We start from the raw sequence: 20,268 nt of genomic DNA, 5'->3' as shown, positions 1-20,268 counted from the left end.
GATGATTAAAGCACGGCCTGTGATCGACTTGTGCACTTGAAGCACTATGTAGATTACAGATAAATTGTCGCACAGTGTTGTTTCCCCTGTATTTATGGAAGACGTAAAAAGCTCCTACTACCAGGGAGCACCTTTTGACTGCCGTGAGAAAGGGAACAGTGTATTTTTACATGCTCAAGTGAAAAGGACCGGCGTTGATTGGATCAACCCATTCAGAGTTGGGGATGAGAGTTGTGTGCTTCAGGTTTGGAAAGCTGGATGGTGGGGGGTGGGAGGAAATAACCTTGCATGGCTCTTCTCCAGATGCAAAAGAAAAGAAGGAGGGGAGAGGATATCTGCTCATTTGTTGCTTTGCGTTTTAAGCACTTGGAGCTGGGTGCACTGGAATGAGTCAATCAACAGATGATAGCAGCAGAGCATACACGTTCAGAGGAAGCTGCACAGAAGGCGAGAGGCAGAGAGGAAGGGCTGGTCAGTGCTCAAGGGACATATTAAGTATGTAAAAATTACCAAAAGAAAACGGCAGCATGACAGAGGAGGGAGGGAGCCATTGACTCGAGCCATTCTCCTCCTCCTCTGGGCTTGACAAGAGAAAGAAATCAGCGGCGTAATCGCAAAGTGAACCCGACTGCGGTGGGAAATTCAATCGCAAGTGTGCGTGGCTGGCTTGGAAGAAAGCAATGCAATTAGAGGGAGACATTCGAAGCATCCAGTGTGCGGCAAATAAGGAACACACGTCCTCCAAGGAAACGGATCCAGCTCAAGGACTAGGGAAATTCCGCTAAAATCCAGGGAGTGGATAAATAAGGTAAGGCATCAGTCGTTTTAAAACTGTTAAAAGGCAAGAATGGTAACGTGCCCTTTGTATATCGAGAAACGCCATAGAAAAAAATTGAATGCAAATACAGAAATCCAAGGGGGCCACTTTCGTGTGCTTGTTTATTAGAGAGAAGGAATTGGTAAAGGTTCCTCTCAAAAGGGATTTAGAAGTCAAGTCTGTCTGGTCAAATAGTTCATGAACTGTAACTCCGGTAAGATTATTATTTGCTGTCTTCCCATTGAACAAGTAACCCCCCCTATAGTTCTAGCCTGCAATCACCTGCAATAAGTACCATTAACTCAATGCGAGTTTCTTCTGAGTAAAAATGAATAGGATTGCACTATTAGCTTAAAAATAAATAAATCCTAAATTGATTTTATCTGCCCTTCCACCTGATGAACAAGCGGGCAGGCACATAGTAAAGAAGCCTGCATCAGTTTACAGGCTGTAGTTCTCTAGGGAAATGGAATTTACAGAGAGAAAGAACTGGGAATTATTCTCATAGCTCAACTACTGAGAAGGGGAGCAAAGCTGTACCCAAACAGTATAAATAGTTATCTCCGGAGCTGTCCCCCCCCCCCAATTTCGAGTTTTTTGCAACATCGCAAACTTTAAAACTCAAAACTCAGATGGTATAAATTTTCAGCATATGCCACCTTGCTACACCTCTAAGTTTGGTGTAACAATTCTAGCCCATCAACAAAAATAAAAACATGACATGTGTATGTTCTATTATGTAGGGCGAGCTCTTCAGCACAGGAGGAGAGGCACTGTGAGAGGACACAAGGATCTAATTCATTACCCAACTCTTCAACATTCATTTTTGAAGCTTTTGGCTTTAGGGAACAGTCTGACCATTGGGACCTATAATAAAGAGATGGATCCAAGCCAGCGTACTCATTTTTAAATACTCTTTGCATGCATCCAAGGAAGGACCACGATATAAAATTGCACAAGAGAGAGAAGACCCTCATGTGGTAGCAGATGAGTAGTTTACGATGCTGGTCTTTCATCAGGACCGCACTGGGCCGGAGAGGAAAACCAAGCTCCTAGAAGTTACAGTATGTCCCAGTAACACATGCTCTCCGAACAAATCCTACCGGGTGCTGAAATGGCCTTGCCTGTGAACATGTCTGGATCCGGCAATGGATCTGCACAGCCAATCACAGCGGAGGGGACCATGTTGCGCTGGGCAGCTCTGCTCATTCTGATGGTCATCATCCCCACCATTGGGGGGAATATTCTCGTCATACTGGCCGTATCCTTGGAGAAAAAGTTGCAATATGCCACCAACTACTTCCTCATGTCTCTGGCAGTGGCCGATTTGCTGGTTGGTTTGTTTGTGATGCCCATAGCCCTTCTTACCATCATGTTTGGTAAGTACTGGCCTCTGACCCTCTGAAGTTATGTGTTCTCTCTCTCTATATATATATGTATGTATGCATGCATTTTAAAGCACTGACCAAATTAAGAGCTTTCTGGTGCCTTAAGCCCCTTTGCAAAATGCAGCAAATTACTCTACCTCTTTCATTCTTCCAGACCAATGCTCAGGGAAAATCAGAACTACTGAACACCACTCTGAAATAGCTCTTCTGCCAAGTGGGCAGCTATGTTACACAGCAGCGATAGTGTCATAGTTTAAATGAAAATATACACAGTTCCTATAAAATCAGAATAAGTTTTTTTTAAAAAATTTTTTTACATAAACTAGAAACATTCACCATGATCGCCACCAATGGGCATCGTTCCATTCATTTCAAGAAAGCCCCTTTTCTGCCTCTGTAGACACAATGATTCATAACACAGACCATATGTGTGATATAAGATACTGACATCATTTAATCTCCAGCTTCAGTGAAATAAAAGTTCATTTGAGTGCAATCAGTTTGCCTTTTTTTGCTTTCTATAGTTAAGACAGACTCTAAGCCAGTATTCTAGTGATCTATGTGAAATTCATTTAAGCAGTTCAATGGGGAATTTTCAGTAACGTCTTCCTTAACATCATATTCTGCTAGATTTCCAAAAATATTTTTTTCTGCGTCTCCTAAAAACAAAATATGGATCTACAAATGAAAGTCGGGAAAATGTTCAGTGGCATGGTTCAAAGCCGGTTGAGATGAGGTTGTGAAACCTTGATCATTCTTTGATGGCAGTTTGTCTGAATTCTCTGATATGTCACAACCAAGGGGTGAAGTGGAAGGCCTTCGCCTCCTTGCCACGACATGGGATGTGGTCTGATTTCAACTCCTGGTCTTGGTGAATCAGCTCCCATGCAAGCTGTCTTCTTGTACATACTCTTGTGGTAGATAGGACTACTCAGTCACCTGCACAGCAGTTAAATCTCCTTAGTTCCAGTCCTCGTTTCACAGTCCATCACAAACAGAATTTGAAATTCTATTAGCAGCTTGGAATAATTGACAAGAGTCCATTTAACGCAGGGAACTGGTCGAATTATCTAATGTACAATTACAAGTGTGCATTGGTATGGTACCCCACTCGTCCGGTGGAAATGCCCCTACATTCAATAGTCTTAACTGTACCCATGTACTACTGATTCGTAGCAAGAGTCAACAGGAAGACTAGAATGCAATGCTACATCAGTAAACAGTGCCAGGGGACAGGATACAGAAAGCTCAAATTGCGGAAAGCATGTATTGTCTCATTAGTTCAATTTTCTCTCCACATACGCACAAAAAGGCCCTATGACAATTTGGCCTCTATGAATTATTATCCAGCAAAGAAAAGCGATAAAATCTACTGAGTGGATACAAAACCCACAAAACTATGGTTCAAAGGAAATGAACCAAGTGACATATTATGGCCGCAGTTTTCAAGCTGGAAATAAAAAATAAAGACAAAAACAGTCCTTATGCCTGGAAGGAAAAGCACGAATGTCCCTCCAGGTACAAGGAAGATAAAACCAAGATGGGTTAGTTGATTCTTACCCCATGTCCTTGTGGAGATCAACTGAATTTATAAATGTAGTGTTCAAATAACACTTTATACTGTTCAAAGCCCTTCACATATAATACCTTGTCATGATCCTTACAAATGACAAAGGCAGCCCAGTATTATTATCCCCTTATCAGTGGGGTGGGGTGGGGAGGTTCTGGGTGAAGTCGGTTAATGACTTCATGGCAGAAGGCAAGAATTAAATCGGGAACTTTTCTGTAACAGTCTCTTAAACTACTATACCACCCAAGGGAGTAATTGTGAGTGCAAATCATGAGGAGGAACCTTTGAAGAAGCAACGCAAATAAATCCTACATTAAATAGGAAGCTACTGCCGTATTTTCTACTGCTATCCAGCGCACTTAAATTACACTGGCTAAGATCATGGCAAATACATCACTCAAACTAAATATGCACAGAGGCAGGACTAACTCAGACAAGCAAGTCTTGGCCCTGGAGTCATTATAAATCAAGGTTTCCCAGACTTGGGTCTCCAGCTGTTTTTGTACTACAATTCCCATCGTCCCTAGCTATCAGGACCAGTGGTCAGGGATGATGGGAACTTCCAGCTCCATCGCCTTCAAGACTGCTTTCTTCTAATCCAGATACAAGAGTGATAACATTTTGTTTTGAGAAAATGTGAGCATTCTGAGAGGTTCACTATGATCAGGTCTCTTGAGCTACAGAGATCTTCATAGCTTGCAGGATTTGCCATACTGCTGTGAAGCTGAGCAACATTAAATGTAAGCACTAAGAGTTAGAAGAAGTAAAAGAGCAAGTGATTAGCGACCAGCCAAAAACTGCAAAAGGATTACAAACTCTCTCCTCTCAAGTTTACTCAGGGCCAACCGACACAAGATGCCAGTCCTGCGAGTGGCTAACTTGGCCTTAAGCTTCCTAACAATTTTGCTTTTCTGCTCTCGTCTTCTTTTATTATTGAAATTTAATCTTCCATTAATCCTGAGTGAAAACCACTAAAACCGAAGTTTAAAAAATGCAAGGAATCTTAATTTAGAAGCCAACAAAAAGGAAGCTCATGTTGCAGGCTGCTTCAAAGGGAGGGAAGTTAAGGATCGTAATTAAATAGGTGTGGCGACATTATTTGCAGGCACTCTGAAAACACAGCTGACCCTAAGCTGAATTCACATCCATAAGATGTCTACTTAGCTGCAAAAGTTGTGTATTTCTGCTTCCTCAGCAACTGCTAGAAGAGAAAATTCACACCAGAAGCAAAAAAAGGCCCTGGACTGGGTGGACTGAAGCAAGAACACAGCTGAGTCTCCTAGAAGGCTAGTAATCCCTTAAAAATCCATTAGCCAGATAACTGTTTAAATAGTGTCAGCTGTGGCCAAGTCGGCCAATAAGGCCCACCCCTCCCTGCTTTTAAGACTTCTGTGCTTCCACAACTGTACAGAATCTCAACACATCACACAAACACAATTCCTTTCATTTCTGACAGTTGATACGGAAGATCTAAGAGAGGAAATGTGTGTGCCTCTTGACTCTATTCACTCTTCTAGGCCAGTGGGCTTTAAGTGCATTCAAGGAAACTTTGGGGTTCTTTATAAACTTATCAAGAGTTCCTAAATGAGACTAGTAAATGGTAGGCAGGAGTCTTTGAAAGACAGTCTACCATCATTTCAATGAAGAGTGACGGTCCTTCTATCTGATTGGAAAATGTAGGCGACGCAATTTGTAACGCACATGATCAACAAAGAGTATTAGGATTTGCAGGCTGACATCTATAGCGCCAAGGAGTTTGGCTTGCCTGGGCCAGAGAATAAGACATTCCCCTACTTAGCAGATGTCACTGGGGCAGTATAATCATTTAGCATTTATATAGTGTTTTAAAATGTTCAAAACCCATCATGTAAATTGTTGCAATCATCCTGTAAGGTAGATCAGTGTTAGCATATCACAAGGCGAGGTGCTGAAAGTAAAAGAATGCAGTTTGTCAAAGGCTGCCTACTGAATTCATGGCCAAGGTGAAATTTGCACCAGGGACTTCCCAGTTCACAGCTCAGAGGCTACACTGCTACCACTGCCTCCTGTAACTCCTCCTCTTCATTATTCTCATTTTACAGAGAGGAAAGAGTTAATATTACACATGGCCAAGAAGATCACTCAACAGCCATGATGTGATCTGGGCCGAAGACAGTCCAATGCCTTATTCACTGGGCCACCAAACACGGAAACACCCACACTCAAATTGCAGCCAGCACTCTCAATATCAAGCATTTAAAGTCACTTTTCTTAAACACACAACACACGCACACCACCTCTCTCAAAACTGAGCACAAAAGGAAGAAAAAGCAGAAGTTTAGCGGGAGAAAAATCCACATTCTTTGATGTAAGAGGGCGAGAGAGGCTATTTTGCTACAGCGCAAAAATTCTCTCCCTGCAGGAATGAGAAGAAAGGAGGTAACGTCTAAGCAGCACGGCACAAAGGAGAGAAAACATTGAAATCATTCATTGGAAATCTAGCGAGCCAGGAGCCATCATCCTCTTCACATGTAAAGCGAACACCTGCACACAAAAAGGCCATACATTACTTGGTCTCAACAACATTAGTTCAAGGCGCAGGAAAACGCTTGCCTTGCTAGATAGAATCTCGGGATTTCAAGCACGCAAATTTAATTGGTTACTTGAAGCTTTTATTTCTTCTGGCACGACTGTGCTCTGGGAACGAGAGATTTTTTTTAAAAAGCTAATAAAAACTCAAAGGAAATCTTTAAAAAGGTTTGCTCAACATTTCACGGTCTATTCAACAAGGCATCGGCTTTCTACTTCATTTTAAATGTTATCAATTCTCTTTTTAAACAAAACCCCAAAAAAAAGCGCCGCAGGGTTTTTCCCTCAGCTATTACTATTAATACCCCACAAACCACAGAGCGGACTTCTTTAAAAATAAGACTGCGGAGGGCTGGCTGCTGCAGGAAGAACCAGCTGCCACGTGGTTTGGGCTCCACAGCATCCCACCATATTCCAATAAAGAAACAGCCATTTAACACAGGGGCAGAGCCACTCACACAATGCTCCCCTCAATGTCGGGACTGTATGGTTTCTGTGTAGGAATTGGATGGCTTGTGCAGGGAAGCTATAGACACACCGGAAGCCTCCCCCCGGCTACCTGGGGAAAGGGGGAGGTGGGACAGTAGTTGTTGCTTATGGATCCAAAATGAAAAGGCAGCCGGGAAGGTGGGGAGAATTGCATTCAGATCTGGTTTTGCTGTATTCTGCTTAACAAAGCCGTAGGCAGCTTAACTAGGTTTGACCCAGTAGTAGTTGATTCATTATCCTTGTCAACCTTAGTATCTGAAGGAGCGTCTCCACCCCAATCGTTCTACCTGGACACTGAGGTCCAGCTCCGAGGGCTTTCTGGCGGTTCCCTCGCTGCGAGAAGCCAAATTACAGGGAACCAGGCAGAGGGCCTTCTTGGTAGTGGCGCCCACCCTGTGGAACGCCCTCCCACCAGATGTCAAAGAGAACAACAACTACCAAACTTTTAGAAGACATCTGAAGGCAGCCCTGTTTAGGAAAGCTTTTAATGTTTGATGTATTACTGTATTTTAATATTTGATTGGAAGCCGCCCAGATGGGCGGGGTATAAATAATAAATTATTATTATTATTAGTAGTAGTAGTAAAGCTGAGAATCTTGGCAACTTGTGTTGCCCCACAGATTAAGAAAAGAGGGCACACACAATCAGCAAGGTCCAAAATCTCAGGATTATGCCCAGAGTACAAAAAAAACTTTATTTTTACCTTTGAACAGTTATGTCCCCCAAAATGTATCCGTTTTTATTGCAATTGATCCAAGAGATGTCATTACGCAATCCCCAAAAAGGCCACAGCTAATTCATAGCAAGGGCCTCTACAAAGAAATCTGGCTTAGAAACCAAACCTTGCACCGTTAAGGAACAGGAGCTGGCTACTACACGAATAGTGATGCTGATGGATTTGAATATGACAAAATGAAAGGGGGACAATTTATTATTAGCAGATGCACAGGGCTGAAGAAGCCCTATTTAGAAATCAGGATTCCGAATAATGAAAAGGAAAACCATGCGTTGCAACAAGATGCGGTATTTTCACCTGATCGCCGCCACCACAGCAAAGAAAAAGTCACCTAATTGTAAAGCAGCATATATACCAGAATTGTTGTGCCCCCAAAACAGAACACTACACCTCTAACGCTTAACAGATCACCAGTTGCTGCTGCCCTCTTTTTGCTTAATAAGCTCACAATCCACTGATTTTTAGGCCACTACCTCAAAGGCATTGAAGATAGGGCAATTGCCCTGTTCAAGAAGCCTTGATTAATCAATAGATTAAATGTGCTTACATTTGCAATTGAGAAAGGGTTCTACAGAATAGATCCCACCCCACATCTACCAATGCAAACACTCATCTTAAAAGCAGCTCCTCCAGTGCAGGAGAGGTGGAAGAAGGCCTCTTCCGAGATATCACCTGCAGTTTTTAAAATTACTTGTAGTAAAAATAACTTTTTTAAAACTCCTGCCTGATTAATAGGAGGGGGTTATAGTGTTGTGAATTCATTTAGTAAATGTTGCACCCTCTTCTACAGGGTACACCCCCCCCCCAAAGAAGAATCCTAACCCTTTCCTACTCTTTTTCAGAGATTGCATGGCCTCTCCCGCGGGAGCTGTGCCCTGTCTGGCTGTTTCTGGACGTCCTCTTTTCCACAGCCTCCATCATGCATCTGTGCGCCATCTCACTGGACCGCTACATTGCCATAAAAAAGCCAATCCAAGCGAGTCAGTACAACTCACGGGCCACAACACTCATCAAAATCACAGTGGTCTGGCTGATTTCAATAGGTATGTGGCAAGCATCAAAGGGAGAGTGTGCTTTTCATTTGCTAACAGCTGGTGTGAATGCATGGGTGCCAGAAAAGTGGCGCTGCGTGAATGGTGAGCAGCCTCCGATGAGGACATCAGCTAGCCTTGGTTCTCTTCCTCGAGTGAAATCTCTAAAACTGAAGTGCAGCTGGGGTCTAAAGCAAAACAGGCATAATCATAGTTGGAAGAGAACCTGACGGTCATCTAACCCGACCCCCTGCAGTGCAGGAATATGCAGCAATCCCTTATGGGGATCGAACCTGCAACCATGGCATTATCAGCACCATGCTCTAACCGAAGGCGGCATTCCCAGTGCCTGGCCAGAAATTTTATACTATCTACCTATCTCAAGGGCAAATGTTCTTTCTGTACCAAAAGAAGGCTCAAAGCCCTAACACGCCATTCAGATAGCATCTCTGAACTCAAACTCCTATACATTAGGGATAAAAATACACAATACCTTGCTGTCCAACAGAGCAAAGCATGGAAATAAATAAATAATAATAATAATAATAATAATAATAATAATAATAATAATAATAATAAAAGGTAAAGGTACCCCTGCCCGTACGAGCCAGTCGTGTCCGACTCTAGGGTTGTGCTCCCATCTCACTTAAGAGGCCGGGGGCCAGCGCTGTCCGGAGACACTTCTGGGTCACGTGGCCAGTGTGACGAAGCTGCTCCAGTGAACCAGCACCAGCGCAGCACACGGAAACGCTGTTTACCTTCCCGCTATAAAGCGGTACCGATTTATCTACTTGCACTTAGGGGTGCTTTCAAACTGCTAGGTGGGCAGGAATAATAATAATAATAATAATAATAATAATAATAATAATAATAATAATAATAATAATAATAATAATTTGTATACTGTCTTGATCTGAAGATAACAGGGCAGTTCAACACAAAAATAAGAAAACAAAGTACATACAAAAAGAACTCAAAGCAATAATCCCTTCCCTTCAACAAACACATTACCATTATTAGTTTGTTGGGAAATTGCTTAACACATTTCAGTTGCAAAAGTTGGATTAAAGGTAAAGAGACCCCTGACCATTAGGTCCAGTCGTGGCTGACTCTGGGGTTGCAGCGCTCATCTCGCTTTATTGGCCGAGGGAGCCGGCGTACAGCTTCCGGGTCATGTGGCCAGCAGGACTAAGCCGCTTCTGACAAACCAGAGCAGCGCACGGAAATGCTGTTTACCTTCCCGCCGGAGCGGTACCTATTTATCTACTTGCACTTTGACGTGCTTTCGAACTGCTAGGTTGGCAGGAGCAGGGACCGAGCAACAGGAGCTCACCCCGTTGCGGGGGTTCGAACCGCCGACCTTCTGATCGGCAAGTCCTAGGCTCTGTGGTTTAACCCACAGCGCCACCTGCATCCCACAAAAGTTGGATTGCTACAACAGAAATCACAATGCCCCAGGCACAGAGAAGCTTGAATTCAGTCACTACCACTAGCCCCAGTGAGGAGCAGTTCCTTGTGGGTGGGAAACTGACACCACCTCCAATTCTTTTGGATCTAAAAGAGAAGTGAACTAGCTGGGTCAAATGCCCACCGACAGACACACTAAACAAAAAAAGATAAGGACAGAGGAACAGGAGGGTGGGGTGCAATTGGGAACTTAACTGTTCAGAGGTAAAGGAAGAGAGGAAACTATGACTGTGTTGTCAAAAGTACGCAAAGCAGAAAATAATAAATGAGGTGCAAATGAATAGTTTATATTATGCTTCTCCGTGTATTCTGAACTCTCTGAAGGCACACAGCCCATTGTTAATTTCTCATTGATTTGTACACAAAATGTCAACTCCAGATGTAAGACAAATGAGGAGCAGGGGGGAAGTGAATCAATGACTCCAAACTACTGGCAAGCAATGGCTCCAAAGCACAGGAAGCAGACATCATAGATTAACCATAAAACAAGTGATGCAAAATATGCCCAAAGGAGTGTTAAGAATAAGAATGATTTTAAAATCAGTTATGTTGCAAACAATTGAGAGGTGAAAAATGACACCACCCACTTAATCAATGACTACACCCGTGGCAGTTTTTTTCAAAAAGCACCACTTCCTACATTAGTAAATTTAGGAGCTTCCCGCAATCAAAGGAAACAATAGGCAACTTTTGAAGTCAAAAAAAGGAAACGGCTAATGAGGCAAAACTATTTGAACATGACTTTTTAATGCCAGGTTTTAGCAGCATCAATCATATGCAGCACTTATCCCATGTCTTATTACTCATTAAATGTACTCAGTCTCTGAACCGCATCTTCTCAATAATTTAAGGGGAGCTTAAAAACTGATTAGCAGGTGTCTAGCTATGGACTCTCCAAATTCAGAGGCAATAGGCTTCGTTGGGCTTCTTCAAGGCATCTAGATGCTCACTGCAGCAACCAAGATGTTGGACTGGATGGGGCCCACTGTCTATTGCTTTGGTCTGTTCTTGTTTTTATTATGTATTTTGTGTTTTTATCTTGCCTTTTAATGCTGTGAACCACCCAGAGATGCTCAGCTGAAGGGTGGCATATAAATTAAATAAGTAAACAATCTTGCAGGACTCTTTTCACTGCAATGCCTCTGCACTGCTATTAAACAAGAGAACAAAAGGAACTTAAGGATGCTTGTCATTTCTACAGCACATAAGACATGAAGCGATAGCCTAAGGTACAGCAAATCCCTAAACTTTATAAAGCCGTGGCGGCAGCACTAAAAAGTGAAAGCTTCATCGCTGACCCGATTACTTGAGTGCTGCAGGGCCGAAGGCACCAAGTTTTGCTTGGTAGCTAAGTCAGCTCTTAAGAAACCACAAATATGTTCAACAGCAGCCGTTGTTAGGAGGCAGGAGGATTCGCTAGGCCAGAGAACTCAAAGCATCCTGTGCTTGCAACTTGCAGAAGGTCAGGGAAGGAGAACGGAAAAATTAAAACCAATTGCCAGCATTTCCCATCCTTCCCGCCATCTTGAGACAATTGCTCTCAGCTGCATGTAGCTCCTGTCCTCCCGCCTGCGGAAAGAAGGCTTGCGGGAAGTGGGTCACCACTGCAAACGCAACACGCGCTTTATGTCAAACACAAGTGATCCTAGAAAAATTTGCTCTATTTGTTGCCCAAGAAAGGAGATGGGGCACAAAACAGCCAGTGTTGCTCCAATCATGGGCTAGAAGGAGTCAAGAGGCAGAATTAATCTCATAGGAGTCACCTCCCTCAACCTGATGCTTTCCTATTTTGAGGTATTATTTAGCTACTTGATCTGTTGTGCTTTGGAGACATCTCCAGTTCAGCTGCTTTGAGGGCTTCTGTTCAATCAAGAGGCATATAAATGTTATTCAATAAAGAGGTTCTCTCTAACGGTGGGCTTGCAAAGCTCCTGTAATTTCATTTGCTCCAATGTTCGGAAGCCAGTCTCAGAACATGCTCCTTATTATGCACTGTGGTGCTTTCGGTTCCACTTCCAGGTTGAAGCTTACTAGATTTCTGCTTCCCCTACAGGCATTGCGATCCCGATCCCGATCCGCGGCATAGAAGAAGGTGTTGAAAACTTCCCAAACTTCACCTGTGTGCTGACACCGGAGCGTTTTGGAGACTTCATGCTCTACGGTTCGGTGGCTGCCTTCTTCGTCCCGCTGGCCATCATGGTGGTCACTTACTTCCTGACCATCAGAGTTTTGCGCAAGAAAGCCTACTTGATCAACAAACTGCCCCAGCGCTTTACCTGGAGCACGGTGTCCACGGTATTCCAGCGGGATATGACGCCCGGATCATCACCGGAAAAAGTGGCCATGTTGGACAACTCCAAGAAGGACAGGCCTTTGCCTAACGGGAATGAAGAACTGCTAATGCGCAGGATGTCTACAGTCGGGAAAAAGTCGGAACAGACTATTACCAATGAACAGCGGGCCTCCAAGGTCTTGGGTATTGTATTCTTCCTCTTTTTGTTGATGTGGTGCCCCTTCTTCATAACCAACATCACTTCCGTTCTGTGCACGTCCTGCCGCAAAGAGTTTATCCAAACACTTATGGAGATATTTGTCTGGATAGGGTATGTTTCGTCAGGCGTGAACCCACTGGTCTATACCCTCTTCAACAGGACATTCAGGGAGGCATTTGGCAGATATATCACTTGCAATTACCAGACCTCAACGCCCGGATCCACCATTCGGAAGTGCTCCAGCAGGCTCTCGTTCAGAAATTCCGTGGCAGAGAACTCAAAACTTTTCATGATGCACCACGGAATGCGGAATGGGATTAATCCAGTCATGTACCAAAGCCATCGGCTTCGCACTTCGCCCATCCAGTCTCCGTCGGCCATACTGCTGGATACACTGCTACTCACAGAGAATGAAGTTGGTAAAACAGAAGAACAAGTCAGCTATGTATAGCTGAAGAGAAAAGGCCATGCCATACCCTAAACTCACTGATAAATGCCCAGTATGTATATGTGGCTCCCATCTGTTATTTATACAAGTCCAAATTATAGTTTTATCAACTGCTCTCCTCTAAGAGTAGAGGCTTCTCTCACTCAAAGGGCCACCTTCATTTATTCTTATTTATCAGCAATTTATCCTGCTACCAAAAAAAAAAAAGAGTATTTGAGCACAGTGGTTTACAAAACAGAGGTGTTCCAATAAATACAACTATGGCAACTATCATGTCTCAGACATTCGATTACCCATCCCGTCTCTTCAAAAGGCACATTACTGCTAGGATGTCTCTATATAAGGATTATATAGGGCCATCCTATAGAGCGACGTTTTACATTAAGAGGAAAAGGCCTGCACTTTCAAACTCAAGTTATGTACTTCCATGAAAGGGTGATTAAGCTTGGAAAGGAAGTGCACATCTCAAGACCATTTAGGAATCCTCCCCACCCAACTGAATACAGCTGTTTACATGGGGGCTAGTTAGGAAGGAGATGATCATAACCTTCTCTGCTAATATTGTCCCACTCCCCCACAAAAAGAATCCTATCCAATAAAGCTCAATGGTGCAATTTGAATAACATCAATGCATGGAACTGCCTTCCAGGCGAGCTCAGAGAGGTGCCCTCCCTACTGAAAACTTCTTTTTTAATCCCACCGGCATTTCCATTGGAATTTAATTTTATAGTTTTAACCATTTTTTGTATTGTATCTTTGCAAACTGCTTAGAGACTATTGTAGTTAACAGGTATATAAATTGTTTAAATAATAATAATTATTAATATTAATAAATTAAGAAACCGCACATATTTGCTTAATTTTCATAATTCATTCTGCCTCCTTGTTCCCAATGACTCATTTCCAGCTAATTTCACGCTGATCCCACAACTTCCACAATCAGTTATCGCGTGACAGTAACACCTTGATCAGTCTAAAGAAAAGGCCCATCTAGATTCTTCTGTTTCAAACAGCACCCAGTCGAAAAAGTCACATCAAAGGGCCCTACATAAAGAGTCCAGTAGAAAAGGGTTCTGCTTTGCACTGCAGGGATAGGACTAGATGACCTTTGGGTCCCTCCCGGCTCTACGATTCTATGAAATAATAGCGACCAACGGAGGCCAATAGTGAAATTCAAGGGCTGGGATTGAAAGAGTTGCTCAGACTCACACAAGAGGTCAATACTTCTTTGACACCTATAGCACAACCTGCTTTTGAAACTTTCCTCAATTTCAAAAGCAGTTTGTCGTGCAGTCCCTCTTTTGGAGGCGGGAAAGCTAAATGAGGAAAAACAAATCTAAATTCTCTCTCACACACATCCACCCACCCGCTTTGGCTCACTGAATTGAGTTTTTGTGGGTCTTCGAATCCTGCCTGTTGACTTATTGCAACAGCAGCAAAAAGAGCCAAAAAGCATTGCGACTCAGTCACTAGTTGTGGAAAATGATTATAATATTTGCACATGTTAACTGAAACACTGCCATATACACCAACAGAGCTTGGTGTGCCACATAAGAAATTACTAGCATCGGTGTTCTGTGAGTTTTCAAAGGACAAGTCAAGCGTAGTTGTAAAACTTCAAGTCCTTCACCAGAAACCACTCCACGGCCGGTGGGCTGCTGCAGCCTCTTCTCAAACTAGGACGGCTCTTCCTGATGAATTGAGGTGAAGGCCAAGCTATGGGGAGAGTTTGTTCCTGAAGGGCTGTGCTTCCCCCCATGTGAGCTATGTGTGGAATGCTGCAAAATAAGGCAGCCTAACATATTTAAACCCATATTTTATTTCTCGTATAAATGTTTACTTCTCAGCATGGCCTTAAAACAAACAAAACCGGGATCTAGTAGGTGCTCAATCATGTTCCCTGGCTCCTGATGACTTCGGTGCAGGACTCCCTTGGTTGGTGAGTCTGTATCAATGGTTCTCAAACTTCTTTCTCCCACGGTTCACTTTGATACTTCAAGACTATGTAGGAAACTATTTGCTCTACATTTTAGAACACACACCCGCTTCCGTTTATGGATTAAACATCATGGGTATGGGTGGGTACCAGCATCACTGTCAAAACCAGGGGACTTACTTGGAAAATCACAGTCTCACCCTCCATTGTAATGAGAGAATCAATAATGTGTCAGTTCAAGTACAGATATTCAAGACTTTCCACAAACCATCTGAATGGAGCCACAGGACCACCATGCATGGTCCACAAACCAGAGTTTGAAAACCTCTGTGTTCTACATGAAAAACGCCACGAAAAAAGCATTCACACAAATGACACACAGAGGTTATCAAGAAATGTCCTGTTTACTAATCTGAAAAGTGTTATACCCCACCCTTAAGAAGCACTCAGTAGTGTTCATCCCTTCTTAAACTCCACCTTCAGTGAGTTGTTAAAAAGGGAGGCTGTCAACAGTGTGCAGTCTAGATTCTGAAACTTAGACCTGGGCCTCCATGAGAGATGTGTGGGTTCCAGACCGCCCCCGACTTGAGCTCTGGGCACAGACCCTGCAAAAGAAGCCGTTTCATTCATGTCCTTCAGAAGAAATGTCTGCCACTCAGCTGAGCATAAGAGGGCACAAGTAGTGCAGGAAAAAGGGAAGAGTCAATGCTGAAGTTATATTTAATACCCAAATACCCCAACCCACAGATGGCCATACGCAGCTGGAGGGAGTACCGCAGGAGTGTGGTGGAGTCTCCTACTTTGGAGGTCTTTAAGCAGAGGCTTGACAACCATATGTCAGGAGTGCTCTGATGGTGTTTCCTGCTTGGCAGGGGGTTGGACTCGATGGCCCTTGGGGTCTCTTCCAACTCTATGATTCTATGATTCTATGATTCTAGGAATCTCCACTCTTACCCTACAATAGAGACTATTATTGAAGGGTTTGCAAGGTCCTTGGACGTACAGTGAATTCAGAATGGGAACTAAAGTTCAAGGCATTTGAGAAATATTGGTTCAAGACTCTGTATGAGCCACATAAGGGGCTGATTACTCTCTTCAGGTGGGTCATACTACTGGTCCATGCAGCCCAGCAGTCTCCTCTGACTAGCAGTGGCCCTCCATGATATCAGACTGGGGTCTCTCTCAACCTTGCCGCTACCTAACCCTTCTAAGTGGAGATACCAGGGCTTGATCCAGGGATCCTCTGGTTGCACAGCGCATACACGCATACACACACACACACACAACCACTGAGCTATGGGACCTGACTGGATTACAAAATCTTTCTGCCATCTTGAGGAAGGGTTCTCAAAGTTGAAAAAAAGTTGAAACCACTTGAATAACCTGATTGGCAGACCTGCAAACTTCAGAACAAATAAAAGTGGTTTTTATTTTTTTTATTTACACTATGTTGTAAATATGATTGCAACTGCAGACTTGTCAACCCTGTCTCGGTTGCTGTTTCCTGTACAGAATGACAAAAGTGTCCATTAGGGAGAATAATGACGGCCCCAGAGCATTAAAAAAATGGTTCGAAATTAGTGTGACATCCATCAGAACACTTAGCCTTTAAATGCCTTCATTATTTATGGAAGAGAACTGTAATAGCTTGAACACAATGCCTTTTAGACAAGGTTGGTTAAAACTCCACAAGAGGTTACATCATCCATATGTTAAGGGCGGGCAGCAGAGAGGTTGGAAGTATCAAAGAAAACTATTTATCCAGCAGCAGAGCTGGCTGGTCCAGGCCAAAGGGGAAAGCGAAAAGAAGCTTTGAATGGTGCTCATGTCTCCAGAGAACTTGGCTTTACTGAATAAATGCCTAACCAGGGAACAGGGGGCTGAAATGGAGAGAGAACACTTGTGAAGTCATTCATGCTTTTATGAAATTTTATTTTCAAATTTCCATGAGCCAAAAATGAATTCTGAATCCCAGCTATCTCGGCACACCCACGGTAACAACAGATCCATCTATTTATTTATCTATCTACAGTATGATTGCTTGTCTGAACGAATGGTTCTTAACCATTACAGGAAGGATGAGAATCAGCATGTTAAAATCAGGAGTTTGGTAATCAAGTCATATAATCTGTCTTGTGAAGTTAAAATATTCTATTCACTATTAAAAGCAAACACACATTTAAAAAACAACAAAATAATAATAATACCAAACTACCCCTGGCATCACCCATTTCATCTGATTTCGAGAAGTGTTTTTGCAATTCTCATCGCCTGGCTGCTAAAGTTACCGACATAAACCAAGAGGGAATTTACAATGGTTAACACTGTGATCATTCATGAGTGTTAACACTAACCCTTTTTTGGCCTCTGATGAATACCATAGAGAAAAGGACAATAAAAAGCGCACCCAAGTTTTAAAAGAGACCAAAATTCAGCAATAGAAAGTAACAGGAGGGAATGATGCCCTTATTTTAATCAATTCTGCATGTGCCTTTTTGACACAGGAGCTTCCTTTCTCCTACTGAAAGGGGGAGAGAGAGACAGGAAGCACATGCGCCTGCCTCCCTCTCACGCCTTATACCAGACCTCTGGCTTTTGCACTTCTTTTCCCCATCCGCACCCAAAGAGGTGTGGACCGTGACATCATGCAAAAATCATGATGGCCCGCTTGAGTGTGTTAAGAGGGAAGGAGGAGAAGGTGTCTTCTCCTTCCCGCTGCACAACATAGAATTGCCTTGCATCAAGCCAGGACCAACGGCTTGCATTGCAAAAGTAACTCGCCCTAAGATGAAAACTGTATGCTATATCGCAAGGGTAGCTAAATTCTTTTTTGTGTGTGCGCGTCATATTCACCCTCCAACAGCGATATATTAGTAGTGCATGTGGCCAACCTACTTTTTCTTAAACAAAAATATTTCCAAATGTATAAGAAAATTGTCCAGTAGCACCTTACAGACCAACTAAGTTTGTCCTGGGTATAAGCTTACGTGTATCTGAAGAAGTATACATGCACATGAAAGCTTATACCAAGAACAAACTTAGCAGTCTCTAAGGTGCTACTGGACATTTTTTTTTGTTTTTTTTTAATATATTTCGACTGCGTCAGACCAACACGGCTACCTACCTGAATCTAAAAATATTTCCAGTCTCTGAAGGAGTAGACACAGAAGAACCAGGAGGCTGTTGTCTCATACTTGATGCCCATGTTGGATTGCCAACACTTGAGGTCCAATGTCTCCTGGTGATGCCCACTGCTGCATGTTACAGCAAGCCTACCCTAAAAGCACCCCCCAAGCCACCCCAAGAGCTAAGCAAGGAGTTATCAGAGTTGCTCCTACTACTCGACTTTTCTCCAAAACCCTGTGTCCCTGGCACCCATGGCAAAACAAGGCACCCCCTTCTCCAACAATTCACCACAGGTTCTCAACTGCTCACACAACTCAACACCTCTGCCTGCTGAAAGCAACACAGTTTTTTAGCATTTAAGAACACTCAGTTTAGTTAACTGTGCATACCTTGTAAATGGGTTCTTCAAATTTACACGAAGAGCCATTTTATTCTACATGAAGCACTTTGTGATGGAATAAATTATTCCAGAACACTTATTTCAGAGGGACTGCAATCAGAGCTAGTATGAAGTTCCTCAAACACATATGCGAAGGGAAACTTGCATTGAGCAAAATACCATAAGCTCCCCAAGTGTCCAACTCCCACAAAGGTATGTTAATTAAGTTTTCAACTCAATTACGTTTTATGACTCAAGTAGCTCACTGTTTTCCAGCTTCGCTATGGAATCTCAGTTGCCAAACACATTCTGAAATGCTCCACAGGAGAAAAAAAATTAAACTAGTAAGAGCCTGCTTTGTCCCAATACAATGCAGGCAGATCTATTTTTACTTTGGGAGGCAATCAAAATAAGGGGCTGCTGCACTACACACTTAAGATTCTATTGGTTAAAATTCTGCATCTTATTTTAACTTTAAGAAAGCATCATAAATTTTAAAAGCACAACTGCTATAAGGAGGGCTGTGTTAGTCGTGATTAAAAAATCTGAATTAGTAGACCAGCACTTTTAAGACTGAGAAGATGCCACGGGAAAAGCCCGAGCACCCTCCTTCCCTGGGGGCTGGAGAATGGCCTGCCAGAAAGAGCACTGGGCCAGTGGAACATTTGCAGCCCAGCTTCCTCAGTCTACAAAGAGGGATCTGCCCTGGAAAATCCACAGTACAAACCCCAGAGTTATCAAGCAGAGTCCTTTAAGCAGTACGTACTTGGCTGCAATTTGCAAATGAGCTAAGCCACATTAATCGGCTTCCAGACTCATTTATTTCGAAGATCTATATCTCATTTTCCAGTATGTGTGCAATGTGGCTTGCAACAATAAACAATTAAACTAGAGAATCAACAGCTTTAATCATAAAAGAAAATGCCGGCCACTTAAGACGAATCAATGTCAGGGGGGGAAATCAAATGCCCCTAACGAAAAAGGTTTTGTACTCCTGGGAGCAAGCAAAATGATTCTTCAGTTTAAGTGAGATTGTTCCATAGTCTTCAGTGTCATGTGCAAAAATCTGCTCCAGTTCCAGTACTCCAGCTAGAACACTTCCTGTATTCTGGAATTTCATATCCATCTTCACAATAAATCTTGCAAAGGCTTGGGCTTTCCAGGCCACGCCATCATTTGTTCCTGGATATATATATTAGAAAAAAACATCTGGGCAGTAATCATAGTGACACTATAATTTTGTTAACTAGATCCTGAAAATGTGATTTCCCTTTCCTGGAAGATCATCAGTGTTTAATCCTTATGTAAATGCTCGCTGTTTAGCGGGGACTTCCGAAGAGCCAAGGAAAAAAGTTTCATCCACTGAGGTGGTTCATATAACTTCACCTTGACAGAAATTCCCCCCCTTGGTAGCAAGCAGGAGGAGTCCGTTCTGAAGCTGTTGTTCACTAGCCATCTCACAGACATAACTCAGAAACACCATCTCTGCCAAACCGTATAAAACAAACAACTTTCCCGTGATTCCTAAGGTTCGGTGTCATATTCTATAATGACTGTTCTAGGTGCCACAGAACTTTTTGCTGCGTTTGGTGCTATGGGCGAAGGAATGTATTATGAGAGGTGCTATCATAGACAAGATTCAATGTCAACAGATGCCCAAGAAGATTCCAGGTTATCATCTATACAGAACTGGAGAAGCAACCAGAATGTTACTTAAGTACTTGTTTTTATGTTCCAGAAGTAAAGGAAAAGGGACCCCTGACCATTAGGTCCAGACGCGGACGACTCTGGGGTTGTGGTGCTCATCTTGCTTTACTGGT

The 20,268-nt window shown here is 43.0% G+C and overlaps 2 protein-coding genes across 2 annotated transcripts in view; one reads left to right on the top strand and one right to left on the bottom strand.

The window, feature by feature from the left end:
• PSMD1 (proteasome 26S subunit, non-ATPase 1) overlaps positions 1 to 20,268 on the bottom strand; it is a 93,188-nt gene that overhangs the window by 37,082 nt on the left and 35,838 nt on the right. The window lies entirely within an intron of this gene.
• HTR2B (5-hydroxytryptamine receptor 2B) lies at positions 310 to 13,854 on the top strand. The gene is made up of 4 exons (XM_081191979.1): positions 310 to 808; positions 1,561 to 2,196; positions 8,412 to 8,612; positions 12,121 to 13,854. Exons 2-4 carry the CDS (start codon positions 1,899 to 1,901, stop codon positions 13,008 to 13,010), a joined length of 1,389 nt encoding a protein of 462 aa, XP_081048105.1. The 5' UTR covers positions 310 to 808; positions 1,561 to 1,898; the 3' UTR covers positions 13,011 to 13,854.

This window comes from Podarcis bocagei (assembly GCF_964188305.1).
Source record: "Podarcis bocagei genome assembly, chromosome: 4".
Classification (NCBI taxonomy): Eukaryota; Metazoa; Chordata; class Lepidosauria; order Squamata; family Lacertidae; genus Podarcis; species Podarcis bocagei.
The sequence above is the reverse complement of the archived record's forward strand: the minus strand, read 5'-3'. Positions and strand labels throughout refer to the sequence as shown.